At 37.4% G+C, this 14,302-nt stretch overlaps 1 protein-coding gene across 1 annotated transcript; it reads right to left on the reverse strand.

Annotated features, from left to right (window-relative positions):
- Positions 1–1,411: 1,411 nt before the first annotated feature.
- On the reverse strand, positions 1,412–14,057 carry LOC110467304 (organic cation transporter protein-like). The gene is made up of 12 exons (XM_021524387.1): positions 14,037–14,057; positions 13,450–13,486; positions 12,574–12,625; positions 11,537–11,783; positions 10,737–10,840; positions 7,071–7,225; positions 5,926–6,094; positions 3,733–3,957; positions 2,957–3,183; positions 2,545–2,726; positions 2,042–2,193; positions 1,412–1,880 (listed from the first exon to the last, which is right to left on the reverse strand). The coding sequence occupies exons 6-12, from the start codon at positions 7,183–7,185 to the stop codon at positions 1,760–1,762; spliced, it is 1,191 nt and encodes a 396-aa protein (XP_021380062.1). The 5' UTR covers positions 7,186–7,225; positions 10,737–10,840; positions 11,537–11,783; positions 12,574–12,625; positions 13,450–13,486; positions 14,037–14,057; the 3' UTR covers positions 1,412–1,759.
- Between the last annotated feature and the right edge of the window lie 245 nt (positions 14,058–14,302).

Below are 14,302 nucleotides of genomic sequence, written 5' to 3' on the forward strand. Positions count from 1 at the left end.
TATGGACAACAAGGGTCAATAGTACAGCATCACAATAAGATCTAGCAAGGTCAAAAGTCTGTCATGTCATCACAATACGGTCAACAAGGGACAACTGTGCGTCATGTCATCAAAATACGGTCAACAAGGGTCAATAGTACATCATTATCACCATAAGATCTAGCAAGGTCAAAGTCCGTCATGTCATCACAATACGGTCAACAAGGGACAACTGTGCGTCATGTCATCAAAATACGGTCAACAAGGGTCAATAATACATCATTATCACAATACGGTCAAGCAGGGTCAACAGTCCGTCATGTCAACCCAATATGGACAACAAGGGTCAAATGTCCGTCATGACAACCCAATATGGACAACAAGGGTCAATAGTACATCATTATAACAATACGGTCAAGCAGGGACAAACAGTCCGTCATGTCATCACAATATGGACAACAAGGGTCAATAGTACAGCATCACAATAAGATCTAGCAAGGTCAACAGTCCGTCGTGTCATCACAATATGGACAACAAGGGTCAAAAGTACAGCATCATAATAAGATCTAGCAAGGTCAACAGTCCGTCATGTCATCACAATATGGACAACAAGGGTCAATAGTTATTCAGTACATGGCGACAATTTGACAGAGGGCTAGTGATCGTAGGCGGTTAAACACAGTACAGCATCACAATAAGGTCTAGCAGGGTCAACAGTCCGTCATGTCATCACAATACGGTAAACAAGGGTCAATAGTACATCATTATCACAATAATGTCTAGCAGGGTCAACAGTATGTCTTCACAGCATTTGCATTCAGGGTCAACAGTTACTCATCAGAGTTGGGTCAACCAGTCACCAGTCACCAGTCAACCAGTCACCAGTCACCAGTCAACCAGTCACCAGTCACCAGTCAACCAGTCACCAGTCAGTCTTCACCTATTATAAACATAACTTCCTTTTGTAATTTGCAGTATATCGTTGATCGTATTGTCTATTTCAGCAGAAATTAAGTAACAAATCGCCATTGTTATGGATGCGTCATTATCGGGTGATTATGTAGTAATGATTCCCATGGCATTTCCGTCCTGTATTCATGCATAGTATCACGTTATTCTAGTGTGTTGACGTTGTGGTACGTACAAATATTGTAATTTGTGATCGGCACAAAGAAGATTTGTGAGTATGTCCGATCATTTTTAGGTGAATGCTACTGCATATTGATGATCTTCCAAAATAAAATAGGGTGAACTATTCAATACCTTAGCAACCTGCTATTAGTGTGTTTCTTCCACTTAAACCAAATTTCACTTTTTTAAACAACAAAGTCAACATACGTGCATTTTACCAGCTCCAAAATACAACATGACACAACCTTTGTTTTGATAAAACATCATTTTTCTACATATATTTCATAAAACAATACCCGAGTCGTGCACTGATGATGAAGGGTGCATAAATAAGTCACGCTCTCGTCCGAACATGATGTATGCTCTCATCGTACCAGAAGACCAAGCGTCTAAGAATAGTAGCAATAAAGCCCTCAGTTTACATATAGTAAACATTTCCAGTGTCCTTTTATGTGTAAAAGTCCCTATATGGTGGCGCCCTTCACAATAACACTGAAGTGGACAGTCAATACAAATAGTCTCCATCAACTCATGTTGACCGGTCAATGTCCAAAAATTAAGCTTGTAAAACGATGAAGAAGTGTACGTGATAAGAATGACAAGGTTTACTGTCTAGTAATATAGTTCACATACATATCAATTGTTTCATTCATAGTTTAGAGACCGTTTCGCCATTGATTTGTGATGTGACCGTATCCTCATCGTTGGTAAATGCGGTATTAATGGTTGCCAATATAGTTACGTCCTCTTTCTTGGCTTTGTAAGCAGGCCTGAAATATATAAAAAAATAAACGCAGCAAGATCATTTCACCTATTTCCCTATAAATACGAAAAACATGTGATGGAATGGGAAGGTTCCGGTTATCTTCATCTCATGGCATGATTTTTTGCTATTTGATCAAGATATTGAAAATATGTGAAATTTACTTACGTTCCAAACAAAATGCCGTCTTCGATAGTTTCTGGTAGATCCTGATTCAGTGTTTCCGGTAAATGCAAAGCGAGAACGCCAGCCACAATTGTTGCTACTCCGAACACGACCAAGGGAAAAGCTTTGCCCAATTTCCCTCCGATGCGATCTCCCTATTGGTGAACAGGTAAAGATGATAGTGCCAGCTGCCTCGATTTATATTATCTCAACAACATATATTCATGTAAAGACAAATGTTCCTATACAATTTTCAAATCTATACATATATTGACTTGCAATCATTCAATTGTAGTAATATCTAATAATTAAATACCTAAATCACACCCGTTTCCATTAATTAAATACCTACATCACACCCGTTTCCATTAATTAAATACCTACATCACACCCGTGTTCATTAATTAAATACCTAAATCACCCCCGTTTCCATTAATTAAATACCTAAATCACACCCGATTCCATTAATTAAATATCTCTTCAATCGCTTACTGTTGTGAACTTACCGAATCAGCAATAAATGGAGCTGCAATGGCCCCCAATCTCGCAATACAAGAACTTGCCCCCATCCCAGCGTTACGCACAACGGTTGGGAAAAGCTCTGCAGAGTACATATAAATGATGGCGAAGGCAGCCGCAGCCCCAAGTTTTCCCAGCATGGCCAGGGCCGTTGTTAGAGGCTGGTACCCTGAAAATATGACATATTCTATTCCTGTTTATTTACAAATATTAATACCAAACTTGTTTTTTGAATTATTTGAGAAACTTTTTAATTCCGACATCAAATATTTTATTAGCGATATGATATAAACACGCCCTAATATAATGTTTTAAAATAAGCCCATGTAAGATTGTAGGATTCAAAAATTATTAATTACAGTTCCGTAAAGACAGATTTCAAAGAAACACTTTACTCACGTTCATCTAAAAACAGAATAGGGAATATGGTGGAGAGACAGAACATCCCTCCCATGATCATACTGATGCAGTGTAACCGTTTCCTCCCCACCCTGTCCACTAGTAGTAAGACCAGGGTGTAGGCTGGGAACTCCACCAGGCCAGACAGGAAGAAGTTCAGGTAAAAGTTCCCTCCCAGGTTACCGGAGTTGAGAGACAGTCCATAGTAGGCCATTGTCACCATACACCTATAGGGGGTGAGGATTAGTGTGTGTATTGCTATGCTGGTTTGGTTATTATAAGTGCTCGTGTTTGTACGACTGGTTAACTAAAGTGTAGTGATGGGTAGGTAGGTAACCAGCTTCAGCAATTCCAAAATGTTCATGTTGCTTTCAATATATTACATTCAATATTTCATTTTGTGTTCACATATGAAACAAATGTCATCTATTTATGATTTTAAACCAACAACATATTTTTTGCTGACGATTTTGTTTAACACATGATAATCATAAAGCGATATATATATAGCACCAATATTTAACCTTTGGTTCGGTTTAATTTGTTTAACGTCCTATTCACAGCTAAGGTGATTTAAGGGCGTGCCTCCATGTTTGTAGTGTCTGCGTGTCTGCGTGTGTGTATGCAGGAGACAGGGTATGTTGGTGTGCTTGCCCCCTTGTGATAGCGCGGATCTGATGCCGACTTTATTTAACCTTTGATAACTAAACACTTATGCATAGCTCTAAATGTCTAAAGTACTCTTGGAGGACTTGCCTTATTCTACATGTACTTACCAGTTAATGAAAATTACTAAAGTTCGTAATAATAGAACCCTTGAAGTGAATAGCTGCCAGATTTTCCCGTCTTTTGGTGTATCATCGTCCTTTCCTTTGTCCGAAGTTTGTAGTAAATCATCGGGTAAAACAACGTTGTTGATCCTGGCTGCCTTTTGTAGGACGATCGTAGCCTCTTCGTATCTATGTTTTAAAATTAGCCATCTTGGCGACTCTGGTAACAGCCTGTGTGTAATAAACAAAATAAACGCTACAAAAGGCAATTTACAACCCTGCTATGACAAAATGTTAAATAGAAAACATTAGCTGTAATAGCTTGAATCACAGCACAAAATATACATTACAACATGAGAAATGGTGACGAATATACGTCAATATAGCAGTAAATATATCCTATCATAAACACCCAAAGAAGACAATGTCATGTCTAATGCTTCAGTCACATTTGCGCCGGCTGCCGGCCGGGAAGTAGGAATCGGCCAGCTTCGGGACGCCGGGGACTTTTTTCCGATGTCTGGGATTTGCCGTGAGTATTATTATTATTATTTCTTAATTTCCTCCAAATTGAAGAGTTACAAAAATGTACAGTGTAGCCAAAATACAAATCAAATATTATTAATTGATACTTAAATGCACATGAATAAATCAGTTAACTACAAAGATGAAGAGAGAAGTTAATGAATCTTGAATTAGTTTAGGAAACACAGAAAGAATGGTCTCGTTAACAGCAAATCATACAAAATAATTAGAATGCCTGGGAATCCTGAGGTTTCCAAGGGTTGGGGAAAGCCCTACAAGCAAGGTCCTCTCAGGCTTACCCACACATAAACACACACAAAATAAGAGAAAAAATAGTAATTAGGTAGACATTGCTATTGTACGTACATTTGAACGTGTTATTTCATTATTAACTCTGATACAACAGCAACATTTTGTCAATAAAAATAGCACTATGCAGTACAAAGGTTACAAAATCAGTTGAGCTTAATATGTGGGGAAGGCTACCCCCAAGTAATACATGAATCAAATCATAATCAGACAAAGAGTATAAGAACACGCTAAGTTCTATATCAAAAGCCGTACTTATAAGACACTATAGGATCGTCTCTAAGACTTTCAGTTTTTGTACAATGGAGTACTATATGTGTTATACGGTCATTATGTAAAATACTACAAAAATGGCATAATTCAATAATATTTGTTGATCTTAAATTAGCACATAATCGAACTATATTGTTTATCTTGCTTAGATGTTCAGGGAATTTTAATGCTACTGTCCATAAAATATGTGGAGAAATTACATCATGAATGAGCAAAAATCTTGTGAAATCTGAATCGTTGTTCATTCTATCGTACATCATTAATTTCGGCCGGGAAGTAGGAATCGGCCGGCTTCGGGACGCCGGGGACTTTTTCCGATGTCTGGGATTTGCCGTGAGTATGGTCACATTAGATAGGGGCACCGCACGGCCCCAGCAAACAATTTGCCGGATTAAATCGAACGGACATCTGAAGTGAAGGATACCGTAGGGAGTCCGAACATTACAATGTAAGAATATCGCAAGGATACAGCAAGGCTATCTCACGATGGCCGACTGTCGTGCGGTAGCTGGAAGATGTTCTTGTGACGGGCGGGACACGTACGATATACAGGGAAGTACACAATTAAACACCAAAACGACCGTACGATGCCACCGGGGGCCGTAAGATAATCTTACCAAATCTTTGCGGGACACTTACGGGAGACTGCCGGGTACGTAGGTTCGGTCAGAAAAAATCGGGGGGACACCGGCAACTTTTATTTCCGCGCTAAAAGCTACCGGCGAACCGTGCGGCGTCTAAATATCGACCGATAGTGGCCGATAATCTCCCTGCGTCCTTACGGTTTCCCGGCTCGCGGCCGATTTTGGCCAATCCGGGCGCCTTTTCGGTTAGCGGCGCAAATGTGACTGTGGTTTAAAGGGGAAGTATTTTTCCTGCACTTCACGAGGAAGTCGTTATGATGCCTCTCCACAAATCCAAGAAGGCGATAATATAGAATTGTTAATTCCGTTTAATGCTTCACTGATCTTTGTCTCAATCACCGAAGTAGAGAGTTTTTCGAAGCTTATAAAATATGGACTGTCATATAACACTTTCATAACTGATAATGGACGTATTTATCAAGTGATGAGATGTTGTGTTAGATCTTACCACCAGTATGCCAGGACAATGCTGAACGGGGCGGCACACACTATTTCTATGTATTTCCAGTGACGAATGAAATAGGCTATTCCAGACAAAATCACAAGACCAAGAGCGAAAAAGTACTCGCTGACAATCCCGGTAAACGTCCGCCTTGTTGGGCCGACAAGTTCCATTCCTGAGAAGTGACATAGAACAATAAAATATTTGCACAAAGAAACTGATTATAAAAAAAAATATCTTAGATTTATCCTTCAATTAAAGGGACATGTTCATTCGGAAAGAAATTACGCTCCGTTATAAAAATATAGAAAGGAAATCGATATTAGCATAATTTTATATGAGGTTACATATTCATCAATTATTGACCTCGATTTCCAAGTAAGTTGATATTTTGTACGCCATTGGCAATATCGACCAAAGACATAGACACATTTGTATATTATTCGTACAATATCCATACATGTTAATGGTAAATTCTCAGCATTTTGTCTGATCAATACCAATACCAGTGTGTTACAGCTCCTACCGACCATGTTTATTTTAATGCGTAATTTTGGTCAGTTTTGAAAATAATAACTTAAAGTAATGATGTTTGTTTTAACAATTATATAATTGTGCGTGAATGTGTGGGTGTATGTATGTCACTGATTAATTAATTTATAATACATAGCTTATTTACGTAGTTCTGCCATCACGAAATTTTGTTAAAAAAATATTATTGTACAGGGAAAGGGCTTGATATAAGTTGTAAAACTTGTGCCCAATTCCATTGCTATGTAAAAAGGCAATATTTTTTTATTTTTTTTTATATAATTAATCAATTCGGAATGATATGCAGACTTACTTATCTTAAATAAGATTCGTAGGTATAGTACAGAGTATGCTTAATGCTTACATATATAACAGAATCTGCACAGCTGTTGAATGTTTGTTTTCAGTATTAATTATCATTTAAATTGATGGCACTTGGAATGATATTGACTAACGCTGGATTGTTCTATTAATGAACGGGTAAAACTAATTGAACATCAGCATGAATAGACTTCATTACACCGACGTCGTTCATGACGTGTGGAAGTCAACATTCATACTCATACTGCATGAATGGAAAAATAAATCAGCTTCAATCGATATATGAACTTCCACCTCACCTATAACGAATCCAACGAGGAAGACGCCCTGAGTTGTCGCCCCTATGGCGGTCATAAACACGGCGAATGCAACATAGTTAGGACTGAACGCTAGTGCCAGGGTCGAGGCCAGCATAAGCACCACAGCTAAGTAGAATGTCTTTTTCCGTCCGATCCTGGAGAAACATAAGGCATATAATTAAATATTGTTACATAGATTGAGAATAGTTATCGATTTATTGTATCAGTTACCGAAATCAAGTTATTTAAATGGTAATTGGACTGATATCAAAATAAATTAAATGTTTTTTCGTTCCAATAAACTGTAACACATTCAATCTAGTTAGTGATATGTATTATTTGAATTAACCTCGTTTAAAGAGAATATCCCATTTTGAACTTTCATCTTGTACTTTAAACTTTGCTATTATCGATAGCCTAAGGACGGTTGTGCAATTACATGTAGCATTTAAGGATCCCCGTCCCAGCCAGAGCAAAACGCTAAAGAATTCCACTGTCGTTTTTCAGTGTTAGAGTCAACTGCCCCTGATTACCATTTTGACAATGTTGTTATCTTCCCTTGAATAGATTTCGTTTGAATGACGTTTCGACTACAGAGTTGTGTCCCTTGCGTTTAAAATCTCCAATCGCGAAAGTGTGGGCAAAAAAGCTGTCGTAACGATGTAAACAACGTCGTGGCAGTGATGGCCGACATGCAAGCCCGACGCAAAATCGGCCGTTTTAAATTTAATAACAACAACGATGTCCAATATCAACATGTAGACCACAACTATGCGACGAAACAAAGTGACACTCTTTCACAGATTGAAGAGACGCTGACTACTGAGGCCCCTACTACTGGAATTTTACTGATGAGCCGACAACGATCCCTCCAGTACTAGTGATCACGAATACGCCAATAACTGTTTAACCTGTCGCAGGGTAGACGAATGGTTGATCTCGCGGTGTTATCAGAATACCTGGACCAGAAAGGTTGTATTATTGTTGTATATAGTGTAATTTTTTATATCACAACATAGTATGTTATTTGTACATTATATAGAAATTTATTCTTCTTGTGTAAAGTCTGTGCAACTTTGTTATTGTTGTTCATTGTGACATTTTTGCTATGACACAGTAAAGTACGTTGTTATAATGTTATTCATACACAATGTGCAATTTGTTTTATATTGGTTATTTAGTAATTTTATTGATTGGGTTGCCTACTGTATTATATTTGTATATAAAAAGTGCCCTATTGTATGTTGTAAATTGTATATAGGACTTTTTGGGATTAGAATTATTATTGGTACAAATGGAAGAGTTGTCTCTCTTTTTTGTTTATTTTTTTTGTAACTTTATAATTTTTTGCATAATAAGCAAGTCCGCAAGATATTTATTTTTTGTCACCAACATTTTCTTTTCGTTGTCCTAAACGTGATGCATTGGCACCCGGAATTTTATCGATTCATGTAATGGGCATTTTTATTTGTTTTAGTATTACATGTATTGTTTGAAAATTACTCAGTTTTTTTGTGTTTTGTTCAAAAATATTGACATTGTTATTTTTTTATGTGTTATATTTCTAATTAACCATTGTTGCATTAAATAAAATGTATTTTGTTTCATTTTGTTCAATTGAAAAAAAAATCGAAAAAAAATTCAAATGTTTATAATTTCCCAAAAAATCTGAAGAAGCTCCCGTAAGGTATGGGTTTTTGTTCAGAAATGATTTTGTTATGCAATAGCGATACCGTAGGGGGAAAAAATGCCTCATTACATTTTTAGGCGGAGGGACGAGGATCCTTAACAGAATTTGCAAATTTTAACTACTTTTAGTCGAGTCGTCCGAGAAAAGCACGAATACATAACAATAATTCAAAGTTCTAATATACCGCTTCATCACAACCTAGTTCGTAGGTCGTCTCAAAGCCGTTCACAAATTATAATCCGTGGCTATAGGGCCTTAGCAACCAGCCAACATCTTTCTCAATTATATTGGGAGCATACAGCCGGAGCTGCCATTTCGGCGCTAATAGCTAGCATTCAACAATTCTAGCGCTGCCCAACCACGTACTCATTTACATCTGAGTACAAGCGGAGTAAAGTATCTTGTTCAAAGATACAAAACAGTGCCGTGACTCAAACACGCAACCCTTCGGTCACGAGCCCGGCGTCCTACCACTAGATTACCGTGCCTCCTTAATAAATACATATGGTGAAAACAGCAGTTTTTTGTAAATCATCTATCTACAGCTAGTGCAAACATAGTTACGATGTCAAAAAGATCACGTCCAAGAAAAGTGTCTTTTGATGACTCATTTAAGTAGACGTGAATATCTAATAAATATGTCTAAACTGATAGTGATTCGGCAAGGGTTCGTTATAAACTAGGTGATGAAATGGAAATTCTGTTATATCGATTTATCAACGTAAATTACCTCCACAAGACCAAGTCAGATAGGCAGAAAACTTACCCGTGTGATAGGCAGAAGACTTATCCGTCAGATAGGTAGTAGACTTACCCGTGAGATAGGCAAAATACTTAAAAGTCAGATTGGCAGTAGACTAACCAGTCAGATTAGCAGTAGACTAACCCGTCAGATAGACAGTAGATTTACCTGGCAGATAGGCAGAAGACTTATCCATCAGACAGGCAGTATACCTACTCGTCAGATGGGCAGTAAACGTATCCTTAAGATAGGCAGTATACTTATCCGTCAGATAGACAGTTGACTTACCCGTCAGATAAGTAGTAGATTTACCCGTTAGATAGTCAGTAGACTTAACCGTCAGACAGGCAGTAGACTTACCCTTCTGATAGGCAGTAATCGTAACCCTCAGATAGGCAGTAGGCTTACCCTTTTGATTGGCAGTATATTTACCCGTCAGAAAGGCAGTAGACTTACCCGTCAGGTAGGCAGTAGACTTACCCTTTAGATTGGTAGTATATTTACCCGACAGATAGGCAGTAGACGTACACGTTAGATAGACACTAGCCTTTTCCGTCAGATAGGTGGTAGACTTACCAGTCAGATAGGCAGAAGACTTAACAGTCAGATAGGCAGTAGACGTACCCGTCAGATAGGCAGTAAACGTAACCCTCAAATAGGTAGTAGACGTACCCGTCAGATAGATAGTAGACTTACCCCTCAGACAGGCAGTATACTTACCCGTCAGATAGGTGGTAGATGTACCCGTTAGATATGCAGTAGACTTACCCGTAAGTTAGGCAGAAGACTTATCCGTCAGATAGTCAGTATACCTACCCGTCAGATATGTAGTAGACTTATCCGTCAGATTGGCGGTATACCTACCCATCAGATAGGTAGAGTCTAACCGGTCAGATAGGCAGTAGACTTACCCGTCAGATAGGCAGTAGACTTACCCGTCAGATAGGCAGTAGACTTACCCGTCAGATAGGCAGTAGACTTACCCGTCAGATAGGCAGGAGACTTACCCGTCAGATAGGCAGGAATGTTCCCCGGCAGATAGGTATTAAACTTACCAGTCAGATAGGCAGACGACTTATCCGTCAGACAGGCAGACGACTTATCCGTCAGACAGGCAGTATACTTACCCGTCTGATAGGCAGTTGACTTTCCCGTCAGATAGACAGTAGACTTACCCGTCTGATAGGCAGTAGACTTACCCGTTGACTTACCGTCAGATAGGAAGAAGACTTACCCGTCTGATAAGTTACCAAAGCTGAATGCGCCTATCAGAATCCCGACGAAAAATAAGGACTTTGCCAAAGAAGGCTTACTGGAATCATCACAGACGAGGTTATGCTGCAATAAGTCACAATCAGAGATACATTGAAAAAGCAAAATAAGAAAAAATTAACTAGCTAAACAAATCTATCAATTTCGTTCTGATATTTAATTATTAAATTATAATGACTGTAACAAATTTCAATGCATACATTTAACTATACATATATTCCATAGTCATACACATGTTATTATCAAAAATGCCTGCCACACGCGGTAACCAATACCCTGGTTATGATATTATATGATATGAATTGTAAAATACTAGCTCTTCCAACCTCTCACCTGATTGGCATTGGCATTTGGAGACACGTAACATGATTGCATGGTGTAGATAGGCCAAAAGACACGTGTGATCAACGTAATGTTTCATTTGTTCATTATGAAAGAAACATAGTTCCTTAAACTGTAGTCTGACAAAATAATCTTTATCCCCGGGATATAGCATCCACTATCACTTATGACGATAGCATTTATGCTCGTATTACTTATCTTTATGGATGTTACGACACTGAGATAATAAAACAAAGGATAAATTTTGCATATGATTTAAACATACCCGATTGGACAATTTTGTTTTAAGCAGGAAAACAAATTGAATTTGTATTTTTGTAATTAAGATAGGTATTGTGTTGTTATCATGTTAAACAGATTTATCTAATAAAACCGGATATACTATAGACTCAATTATACCGTAAACTATGAAAATACTACCTTTGATGTAAATGTTTCTTTGAACACCTCATCACTATAAACCCATTCAGTACACTGTATTTTCGTGGCATTGATTGGATGACTAGAGTTGTCGAACGTGATTGATGTGAGGTTGAATGTAAACAGATGGCACTGATCATATGTGTGGGTCTCATCCGATGGTGGAGGTATCTGATTGTTGATGAGCGTAAGGTGATAGTCACTTTGGACACGATATGTGTCATTATCATAACCTGGTATCTTACACCTGAAAAGATATGCAGAGCAAGTGTAATCAACAAACATGGGTCAAGTACATTATCGTCTCTGTGGATAGAATACCGTACATGAATCGAAGATCAATGTGCAGCAGTTGATGTAATCTCGTGACAGTTATCTAAATGTCGTATACAAACTGATTTTCTCGGGGGAGAAAAGTTGGCAGAGACTTGTTTAAAACTTTCTTGCAATGTTGTGCCAACTAAGGTGATGATTGATTGATGTAAAGGACGTCATTTCTGTTTCTAGAACTCATGTTAAGTCACATATTATCTGCAAGTAGGATAATATAACTTGATATTATGCCTGCGGATGGGTAATCATAAACAAACCCAGAATGTTTTCTTTTAAGGGGAATACAATATTATTTACATTAAAGTCACATGCATGTTGTTTTACATTATTCAAAATTAACAGTTGTATGATAGCATATCTTGTATTGTATTGTTTATTCAACTTGAAGCCTTACGGCTCATAAGCATTCACAGATACATCAGTGATATGAAATGCCAAATAATTATAACATCATGAATGAAGCATAATCTTGTACATCGCATATATATATAGTACCTTTAAATGGACAGTATAATTCTTTAAATTATTATAAAGTACTAGATAAATAAATTATCGGAAGATGGACAGCTCTTGTAAAATTTCTTCACCTAAGTTTACCGTGGCTATCGGATAACAGATGAGGTGACAACATTTTCTTAGCTTAATATCAACCGGCCGGGCTCACCAAAGAATATGTTAATTACAAAAACAAAAAACAGGCTTACAATTTGTATACAGTGGTGTAGTCAGGGGATGGACAAAACAATACGTGTAAACCTGGAAATAAACAAGTACTCATATGTTATCAATCAGAGTGAGAAAAAACACAATAACCTAACGTTGGAATCTAGACCGTTCTTATCAACTTGATTGCAGATACTTTCCTAGATTACACAGCACCTAAGGCGTTAACAATGCACGAGATGACTTCAGACACAAGCGGTCAAATCGATCACGCTTAATTAAGTACCTGATAACAGATGAGCGAGGGTCTTAACGACTATTTTTAAACAAACCCAAAGAAAATGTTTCCAACAAACAAAATGAGACGACTCAATGATAATAACCATGATATAACACGATGTCTATAATACAGGTATCCTTCAGTTGTAGCTCACCTGTGATCTGGCGCCTCAAGGAGCATTGCCGATATAACAGCAAACAATCCGACACAAACGGAGGCTACACATATCAGGAAATACAAAATCTTTGTAATGGTTCCCGAACAGTATTTTCTATATTACCTTATGAATATATCATGTGTACAGATGTCCCACGTTAATAAATATTTCAAAACAGTATTTGTCTGATAACGTCAACTTGATATCAACCATAGTACAGTTGTATAAGTAAAGATGTAAAAGAAATGCAACAGAGTTCGTTTCCAGCATGACAATTAAGTACACATGTCAAAAAGTTCCAAACAATGAAAATTTACCTCAAAAACAACAAAACATAATCAAAATATACTTTAAAAGAACGATAAAACCAGAAACTTTGTATGCATATCATATGCTGACTTACTTAGGGATATTTACTTAATAAAGTATCGTACAAAAATGAATACACAATTTCACTGAAGAGATCAGGTAATCATTTACCTGTGTTCCGGTGCACCAAGAAGAAATGCTGATATAACTGCAAAGAAACCAACAAATGTTGATGCAAGACAAATGAGGAAGTACAACCTCTTCTGGTAACGACCAAATACCCCCAGTGTTTCTAGAATTGCATCAAAATCCATGGTTGTAGAATGATACTTTGTAAAGTATTAGAGAACAGAGTACTGTGGAAACTGACCAAGGATATGACCAAGGCAAGGACGGTGAAACTGACCAAGGATATGACCAAGGCAAGGACGGTGAAACTGGTTAATCACTGATAACAGGGTCACAGTATGGTAGACTAGCTATTCTGGAATTTGATTTATATACTGTATAAACAAAACATTAAAAGGTAGACTCTAGTGATAGGTGTGTTATCAATGACACAGTTGTTATACATCTTCAGATTATACATGTATATTATACACATTTAAGGATTATCTTTTAACTTTGTTTATAATAAATCAAGTCGAGCACGCGGTAAATTCGCGTTCTTGTGTAATTTACAGCGTGCTCGACTTGATCTATTACCTCATAAACAAAGAAAAGATAAAAGATAATCCTTTTATTTACAGTTTATTTACCTTCAAAACAATCCATAAAGAAAGCCGTTAGTTACGCCATTTCAAAGTTATTGAATACGAAAGTGAAAATGACGATGCATTCGTTTGAAGGCGGGAACAGCTGCTCAGACAGCTAGGCTCCGCCCACTTTCCCCCCTTCGAAACAAAACAAAATAAATCTTCTATTGCAACTCTTTAATTTAATTCTTTGAAAAAATATGCATCTTAAAAATGTAACAGTTTGTGTGCTACAATAATATCTTCATGATTTTTATTATAAAAATCCA

This window comes from Mizuhopecten yessoensis, unplaced genomic scaffold (genome assembly GCF_002113885.1).
Source record: "Mizuhopecten yessoensis strain PY_sf001 unplaced genomic scaffold, ASM211388v2 scaffold11169, whole genome shotgun sequence".
NCBI classification, from domain to species: Eukaryota; Metazoa; Mollusca; class Bivalvia; order Pectinida; family Pectinidae; genus Mizuhopecten; species Mizuhopecten yessoensis.